The following is a 9712-nucleotide window of genomic DNA, read 5'->3' on the forward strand; positions in this document are numbered from 1 at the left end:
GCGACCTTTCTAGTTTGTGTACTTGCCCAACGCTCGCTGAGTTGGCGCGATGCCCATCTTTCCAGGAGCAGACCGCAGGTAGTCAGTGGATCTCAATTCTCTCCTTTCGCGGGGAGATCACCTCACATGTCCCTTGTCTGACCAGCTCATCCGTCTCACAGTTTCCCCCAATGTCGCTGTGACCAGGAACCCAGATGAGGCTTATGTCAAAGAATTCGAACGCAGTCGAAAGTGGGGTCAGGCTTTCCCTGACCAGTTTCGAATGCACCGTCACTGACTCGATATTTACTTTCCTGACTATAAGTACGCATGTGAGCAGCCAATCAGCTGTCTCCTTGATTGCGACTACCTCTGCCTGGAACACACTGCAGTGGTCCGGTAACCTGAATTTGAGTCTGATGGGGAGCTCCCCACAAAAAACTCCTCCGCCAACTTTTCCTTCCAACTTCGATCCAACCGTGAACAAGTTCACCAGACCCTGTCCCCAAGTGTAGCCCTCCGTCCACTCTTCCCTTGATGGAATATGAGTGGAGAAGGTTCTGGATGAACTCGAAGTTTCTAAGGCTGCTTGAGTGCTCATAGGTGAGATTGAGCGTATAGCCCGAGCCCCTCAGTCTGATGGCGGTACGTGTAACGGCAATTCTGCCTGCGATGACTACGGGTACCACATTTAACATTGCGTTGAGCGCCAGCGTCTTAACCAATGTCGTGGTCCCTAGTGAGTTTATAAGAAATAGACTCTGCATTTTGACGCTCTTGCAAGGTTTGGCCAATAACTATGGTGCAAAAGAAAATTGTGAGGGGAACTTCAGCTGCCACGTCACTGGCACTGCAGGATCATTTCACATGCATTCACTTGTCCAATCAGCCAGTAAGGCGGCAATGAAGTGACATTGCGTTGATTTTCTTCGTATATCACTTAGAGAATCTTAATTTTTTTCGTAAAAAACCGCTTCGTGACTCCAGTTACGTCAGCCTATTAGCTGATTCTGTCAAATTCGCTAATTCCGGATAACAGCAAATGTTATAATTAATACTAATTTACTAATTTTATTTTCGTTTTACACTCTCCACAAAGTCTTCCCATTGCCATATGAATTCAATTTAATTTACAGGTGCACTTAGTATCTAAACACAATTTTTCTCTGTATGTATGTTACGGGTGTTTTATTTAGCTGCATGACAACTACCGATAATTATCACAGCAGTTTGACAGCTGAGAATGGCAAACTGTGTTGACATTCCTGTTCAGTAAGGCAAGTCATCATGATTCGTTTAATGCCAGAACAACGTTTCCAAATTGAGGCAATTTTCTGTACTTGAAAAAAAAAATCTGTTTGCGAAGTTCACAGAGTACTAGCGGCATCATCGGTCTTCGGATTCTTTGGAAATAATGAAGGAGCTGTCGTTGTGGTGAATGGCGGGCGCTATAAAGCCATGCTGAACGTATTCCTCTTTTCAAATTTTCAAAATTCATAGACACGAATCTTTCTGTGGGCACACTTAAAGAAACTTATCAAAGACTTGGAGCACAGGGAACTAAGGCAACACTTGATGGAGAGTCCAGGACAGAGCAGGTTACACAGTATGACGGTAAATATGTCAGAAGAGCATCGAATAAGTTATTAAATCTGGATAGAGAAGGTTTACGAACTCTCACGGGATATTACATGGCACATTGTAGTCTTCGTTATCATCTCAAGAAACTATAATTAGTAGGAACAAATGTCTGCCGCTTTCGCGAACTGGGTGATGAAACTTCAGAGAACATCTTCTGCGCATTGCAGCGCTCGCAAGACGAAAACTCGTACACCTAGGAGGTGTGACTCTAAATCCATTATCGATATGGAGCAAAAAATCTGAGAAGGTAAAATTGTAATTTGAAGAAGGCGAGCCAAGAAGCACCGAGACTCCTAAAATACTCAGGCTAAAAATCCCATTGTATTCATAGTTCTGGAAAGTAAAATGGTAGATAATCAAGGAAGCAACGAGAGATAATGACAGGGAGAAAGATATAGAATAGAATAGAGACAGAAGGAGTTAGTCCTGTGAAAATTTTCCAGAGTCTTTGGCAAATCTGAAAATATTCTCTAGTTCGAGAGAACTAATTTTGCTCATTCTCATGACATAGGAACTCAAAGTTCGTAGCCTTGGTCTAGCAAAGGCAGGACACCGGACCGAGAAAATGTCCGACTCTTCTAAGCGAGACAGGCAAATCGGGTTCCCAATAATTCTAATGGTGGTCATATGCCTACCCCATGGATTGGGCCCTGTAATAATACCGGCCATTAACCGAAGTGCTTTTCTACCCAGTCTTAGAAGAAAGTTCTATAGTTTTCTGTTCGGGATTGTCACAAAACATTTTACAGTTCTGCAGCATTCGCTCTTTATGTAAATTGCATACATAATCACTGATCCAGTTCATGATTCCTGTAGAACTGATTCCGATTATTGGCTCTGGCCCCTGTGGGGTAATCGCTGATCCACAGTTGGCCAAATCAGAGAGTCTCAAATTTATGAGAATCCTTAAATTTTTGTGTGCCTTTTGAGAAGCCTAATAATAATAATCTCGTATCTTTTTGGGTTTTCTAGCAGCTTGAAAGTAATTTTTCAGTTTTCGGATTAAGCAAATTTTGCACCCATTGGCTATATTAATAAGGGAGCTTGTCAAATTTGAGGTTCTAAAAATCATCCCGTTATGGAAGAGAATCTGGAGAGAATTTGGTGTGGCCTTCGGAGCGATGGAATTATTGGTTAATTTTTCTTCGCAAACAAAAAGGGCAATAATTTTATGATCAACAGAAAGTGCTATAGATGCGTGCTAAATATTTTTTTTAAAAGCACTTTGTACAACTGAATATGGGCGTCCTCTCATTTCAGCAAGATGGCGCTGTCACCAGCCATACAAATTTTCAGCAATGGATCCATTGCGCATTCGATTCGATAATTGCATAATAAGGCATTTTTGGGGGCTATCATAAAATATCAACAAGATTCGAATTTAGATTCGATTTAGGCAGTTGAATACAATATTTAAGGCTTTTGCTGATATAAGAGTCAAAAATGGGGTAGAAAGAAAGGTTTACTGTTATAGAAAAGGAACGCAAAAGTTATAGAAAAGCTTTCAGAGGTATTTTTGTGAATAATTTGGCTTTCATGTAGTATCAGCCGCATACTGAAAAATGATCTCAAAGTCAAGTCTTACAAGCGCACGATCTCACACCAAAGCAGCAACAAGTCAGACTTGAGAGAACAAACGAGTTGCTTGGCTTGGCCGAAAGCGGTCAATTTCCGGTCATTGTTTTTCTGACTAGAAAATTTTTCAAATTGAGCAATTCGTAAACTTCCAAAACGATAGGGTTTATTTGATCGACCGCTCATACGAGAATTTGAGTCATCGATTGGCCACCCGCCGTGGGTAATGGTTTGGGCCGCAGGTGGGGCGCTCCAATCGTTTTCATCAAGCCTGGTGTCAATTTAAATGCAAAATATTATCGGGAAAGTATTCTGGAGGTTGCTTTGAAGGCAGGCGTGGGCACAGAAACATTTCGGTGGCAGACCATGGACGTTTCAACAGGACTCGGCACCGTCTCACAAAGCTCGAGTGAACCAAGAATGGCTAAAAAACAACGTACCGAACTTCATAACGTCCACATAATGGCTCTCAAACTAACCAGACGCGAATCCGATGGAATTTTCTCTTTGGACTATGTGGAGGGCAAAGTCCGAACTAAAAGATTCACCTGTCTCGAGGCGCAGAAAAATGCCATTGTCCGCGAGTGGGCCAAAATACCTGCAAGTCACATTCGGGCAGCTTGCGATTCGTTTCTGGACCGTCTCAAGTCCATAGTCAAGGAAAAAGGTGGCCATAACGAGCAAAGGTAAATTGATTCTGAATTTTGTATTATTTTCACACATTTCTTACTTTTAACTGAATAAACGTAATTTTCCAAACTAAATTGATGGCGTTTTTAATTGCTTTCACTTCGAGTGCCGGACCTTGTATACTGATTTGTTTGCAGAAGTGAGAGGCACCACACTCAAAAGAGAAGGCTTCACGCTAATTGACTTACGGTCGTTGGCGCACTTCTTCTACAATAGTGCCAACATCGTTATTCAAAACCCACAACATGCATGCAATTGGAACAATAATTCACCTTATTTTTTAGTAAATAATAATAAAAATAATATTAATAAAAATTGTAATAATATTGTATATAATAATTTTATTCTTATTTCGCAAACTAAAACTTACCTTGCCAAAACTACCTTTGCCAATGGCGCGCAATATTTGAAAATGATCGAAATTTACTAAAAGTAGCATAAATCAGCATCGAGGTCCAACCATCATCACAAAAATTGCGTACAAATAAAAGAACAGATTTTAAGTTTAATTTTTTAATTTATTCTTCATATTTAAGGTAAGATTTTAAAGATAATAATGATTTCTATTATACGTAAAAAATACCTTGTGCCGAAAATAAAAAGGTTCTAATGAGCATCACCCAATGCTTGATAACAAAACTCTCAGAAAATGCCAGGGAACAATAAATTTATTCACTACAAAGTGTGATCTTTAAATACTTATTTAAGATTAATTTATTTTTGTTGTCCGTTAATAATAAAAAAACGCAACTATGGCGAGCCGAAAACTACATTTTTCAAGTTCGCCAGAATAAAAAAGTACTGACCCCATTCATTCAAAATGTAGAAATGTCTGGGTCAGAAAAAAGGAACCGCGATTATTCATGAAGTATTAAATATATATATAGGGTTTATTAATAAGAGGTTTTATTTTGATAATATATTAAAAGAAAAATGCCATTTTTTTAATATAAATGATCGGATGTTTATTTCATTATAAAGAGGAATGTATGCCATTAATAGTGAAAAATAACATCAGGCAAATCACCACCACGACCACGCTTACAGGACAATATCCTTTTCATGAAATTTTCCATAACCGAATTGCAAAGTGGCTGCCCTATGTCCTCGATAGCCTCACGAATTCCATCTTTGAGGTCTTGAATCGACCCTGGGCTTTCACGTGGTCCCAAAGAAAAAGGTCACAAGGTGTTAAATCACAAGATCTCGGTGGCCAATTGTGATCACCTCTTCGAAAGATAACATGGTCCAGAAACTTTTCTAGTAAAAGATCAATGGTTTCGTTACTTGTGTGGCACGTAGCGCCGTCTTGTTGAAAAAACAATGTTCTCCAAATCAATAGCATCCGATTCCGGCTATAAAAAGTCGTCAATCATCTCTCGATGGTGCAATATATTCACCAGTAACACTTGTCATTGGAAAACCCATTATTTACAGTTTTTTTTTACATGAAAGTATCATATGTACAAAACTACGAGCCGCAATTACTCAATAAGCCGTGTAGCCTTCATCATTGTCGAGTATAGCCTGGCATCTTCTTCATGCTTTGAACCCGCTTTTCTGCGTAGCTCGTCGACAAATAGGACTAAATTTTGCGAACGTGACGCACGAATTGCTTTAAGTCATGTTCCGGCCTTCTGGCAAGATGCGTTTTCATAGTTCCCCACACATTTTCAATAGGGTTGGCGTCTGGGGACTGGGAAGGCCAGTCCAATACTGTGACGCCATTTTCTTGTTTTGTTGTTCCTCAATGTGGTTTTCTGAGAGCAGTGGTTTTGATGAAGTGGAACTTAGGATATGTTCGCCCCCTTCAGTCGTCGTTCGATGGTGTTGATACTCAGATCGATTTTTTTTTTGTAAGAATTGTGCGTGCTTGGCGTAGTCACAAAGAAGTGTCCCGCTTAAAAAGTTGGACGATCACTTTATCCTGGTTTTTTGTCGTCACTCGCTCCAAGCCGCGCTCGGAAAAGTCATCAACATTTTTGTACACTTTATACCGCTGATTCCACATCACAACAACCTTTTTGATTTTTTAATCACTTTTGCAGCCGCGGTGTAAGTTAATTTCGGCCTTTTCGAATGCGTACAAAAAAATACCGCCTCGAAGGCTTCGCGTGCTTCTCCCTCATTTTTGTTTGGCTGCGTTTACGGGGAAGTTTCGAACGACACTAACTTGAGTTAGCACTGGCGTTGTAGTCCTTGAGTGAGACTATTATGCAGCAAAAAACAGAACGAAATATATATTGAAGTTATATGAAAAAAAACCGTTCTTTTCTTCTGATACAGACTGTATATGAAAGTTGGTCAAATGGCAACTTTGCCTCGCTCGCTTGAAGTGCTTTAATGTTTCGAATAACGCCAATTTTCCATTTGACAGCGCTTTGTGGGCCTTTGACATTTTAATTTTACAATTCGCTTCGTTTTTTCCTATTATTCTGCGAGTGTTCAAAGCTTCCATTTGGCAAACTACAGAAAGCAAAGCAAAACGAACCAAACAAGGCAAGCAACAGTTTTTTCACATGAAAGAAGAAGAAGAAAAGTTTTAGCAAACAAAGAAGCTTACTGAAAAAAAATGAGAATTTCAATGACGATGCTTTAACTTGAAAATGAAAAACTATTCTTTTGTCAATTTTAAAACTTGGTAGTAATGGGCTATTGAAACTGAGAAAAAAAGTTATATTAACCCTTTAGTGCATGAATTAATAAAGCGCTGAGAAAAGGTTGTTTCTCGGTGGAAAAAATGTATTTAGAAAAATTATGAAATCCTTTTACATTTTTCTACGGAGCCAAACATAAAAACTAGTTGTAAAGTATAAAAACCAGTTGGAACGTGGAAAAATTATTATGCGTCAAAAAGATGAGTATATCGACACTATAAAAATGTTTTTTTTTTGTCAAAAAGTATTTTGAAAATGAATCACTCGCATTTTAATTCTGCTCTTTAACCCACTTGAACAGAAGTGTGTTTATTTCGAATTGCCATAAAAACATAGACTATTTTTTGTGTGTTTTATTCAAAATAAATATTATGTATGTATATTTGATGGATTATAATAGTTTGAATTATTTTAATATAATACATAATTTGGAAATAAAATTGAATCAAAACTGTATAACGTGTATGATCCCATATGCGGTAAAGGGTGAAGATGTAACCCAAAACACATCAAAAGCTGCCAAAAGCTATATGTATTGGGTATGGGAATAAGTTTCCGTCCTTTCTTAGCCAAAGTAACGAGTTATTTAAACAATTAAATAATGCATGATATTATGTGAAGTATGTGCCATTGGAAGCTACAACTTTACTCCATCTTTCAGGCAGCATACGGATTCCTCTGACGAAAAATTCGAGTTCTTTTGACTTGATCCATTTATTGAGCTCTCGTTAGAAGTGAACCGCTCTTCAATAAGGGTGGACTGCATTGATCGGAACAGATGGTAATCCGAAGGTGCAATGGCTGGGAAATACGGCGGGCAATTCAGTCCCTCTAAGTTGTTATGCCGCAAAATCAGTTTGTCATGCCTACCGTACCATGCCGCCCGCTTTTCTTTGAGAGCTCGATTCAAACGCATTAGCTGCAGTCGGTAACGATCGCCAGTGATGGTTTCAGATGGTTTAAGGAGTCCATAATAGATGACACCCTTCTGATCCCACCCTTCTGATGCACAACATAACCTTTGAGCATGAATATTTTTGAAGTGAAACTTCTTAGGCGTCGATGGACGAGCGAGAATGGAGAGTAAAATTTCAAGGCCATGCAACGTTTTGGGCATTTTCGTTCCGCGAGAGAGAAAAAAGATATAACGTAGAGGAAAAGGAGAGAGAGAGAGCTATACCGTATATATATACTTTTTCTTTTTTTATAAGTTGTTCCTTGTGGTTGCTAATTTCTAGTGAGAAATAACACTGCCTATTTTTTGGCGCTTGTTGGTTGGTGCAAACTTGTAGGAAATATATTTTTGGTGCCTACTTTTTGGCGTTATATTTCCTTCGTGCCTACTGTTTGGGGCGTTTTTTGGTCCCAATATTTTTGGGGATTTTATTGGTGCCTACTTTTTGGCGCTTATTTCCGTTTCCTAGTTAGTGCTTGTGCGTACTATAAAGCATTATCCATTCCGGCGTCGGATTTATTGGTATTACTTTGCGGTAATTTGTGCCGTTGCTGCGGTCCTGAAATCGCCGCGCTTGTGCGGGTGATAAACGCTCGGAGTAGTGTGCGTTGTTGCCGGCGTTTACCTACACCGGTCGACCCTTCTCCGTTTTTTGTAAATTTTGCCTATTTGCATTCTCTGCAAATGTTGTGAATTTAGTTAGACATATATTATATTCTTTTTCTCTCTCATTCTCTCTCGGGTTTCTCCCTCTTTCTTTGTCTGCCTTGAAAGTCTCACTTCTGTTATGTGTACTACGCTACACGCATTTCTTTTTTTTCGCCGATGGACTTGGTTCAGTTGGCAGACTCCAACATTTTCGACGCTTAAAGTTGTCATAATAAATCAATTTTTCATCGCCAGTGACGATGCGATGCAGAAAACCTTTTCTTTTCTGCCGTTGAAGAAGCATCTCACACGTCGCCATTCATGTCGAAACTGTCACTTTGGAAGCGTCGAGACCACTCTTTACAAGTTGTATTTGATGGAGCGTGATTACCGTAAATATTGATCAAAATACAACACGTTTCAGCTGCACTTTTCTTTAAAAGGTAAAAATGAAGCACGACTTCCCGCAAATGCTGAACGCAGACATTTTTGACATCAGATATAAAAGGATGTTTACTAGGGCGGGTCGATTTAAAAATCGCTCATTGCTCTGTGAAAATCGTATTCTAGGAATCAAAATAAGAAACTTTGCCGAAGGAACCATACCTCTAAAACGAATTCTTATGTCCCCCAATTTGGGTCGAACTTTTTAGTTTATTTTCTCATGCAAAGGCCAAAAATGGTGATATTTTGAATTGATTGTATGGGGAATCCCCCAGGGGAGTTCCATTCACAATCACAAAAATATGACAAACACTATATGAATCACCTTGAATAACAAATCATAAAACTTACCATCATCATCATTGAGCAGATTTGCATCCGATCTGCTCGACGAATTCGCCCCCATGCTGCATAAAAATTTTTGTTTGTATATAGAAATCGTAGTGGATTGCCTAAGCGTTGCGTTTTAATGTGCAATTAGGTTTGCTATTTCGAGTTGTTTATAATCAATTTGCTAACTAATGCTGAGATTACAAAATTTGTCAAATGATTGATGTGTTTACGTCTAAATACATCCATTTTAGGGCAGAGCTGTAGGCAACTCGCCTTAGCGCCAATGCCCGATAAATTCACTCATAAATACGAGATTTACTTTATTGTGTGAATTCCATGCATAACTACATACATATTGCACATACATCCGCACGCATACACATAGTAAAACAGCGAGTATTTTGTGTTCCAGAATTACGAACGCTTAACTTGATTGATGTGTGCGGTTAAATATTGGCACTGCTCCTGGCGTTCGAAATATCCGCACATTCGCTTGTGAATTCGTATGGACATTCACGCGTAGACATACATACATATGTATGCTTATATATGTATTTGTGACCTTTCGATACATACATACATACATGTACTATTTATTGAATTTTCTGTTTTGCTGCAGTTTTCCTTGCTGTCAAATTACAATCATTAATATCCTCTAGCAGTCCATGCTCTCAATATGTCTGGTGTGTTGGTAAATTGAAGACTTTTCTTACATGAAATTCCAAAACAATTCGATTTTTAACAATTGAATTGATTTTAACATCCATCAGATTTCAGTTAGTCGACAACT

General features: G+C 38.9%; 1 protein-coding gene across 1 annotated transcript in view; it reads right to left on the reverse strand.

Moving 5' to 3' along the window:
• Positions 1–9153, reverse strand: part of LOC129251677 (serine/threonine-protein kinase 32A) — a 30988-nt gene extending 21835 nt beyond the window's left edge. Inside the window, exons 1-2 of the mRNA XM_054890851.1 lie at positions 8941–9153; positions 4256–4311 (exon numbers count right to left, since the gene is read on the reverse strand). Of these exons, the coding sequence (XP_054746826.1) occupies positions 4256–4311; positions 8941–8995 (111 nt within the window). The 5' untranslated portion in view covers positions 8996–9153. The remainder of the gene's footprint in view (positions 1–4255; positions 4312–8940) is intronic.
• Positions 9154–9712: the final 559 nt, after the last annotated feature.

This window comes from Anastrepha obliqua, chromosome 1, assembly GCF_027943255.1.
Source record: "Anastrepha obliqua isolate idAnaObli1 chromosome 1, idAnaObli1_1.0, whole genome shotgun sequence".
NCBI lineage: Eukaryota > Metazoa > Arthropoda > Insecta > Diptera > Tephritidae > Anastrepha > Anastrepha obliqua.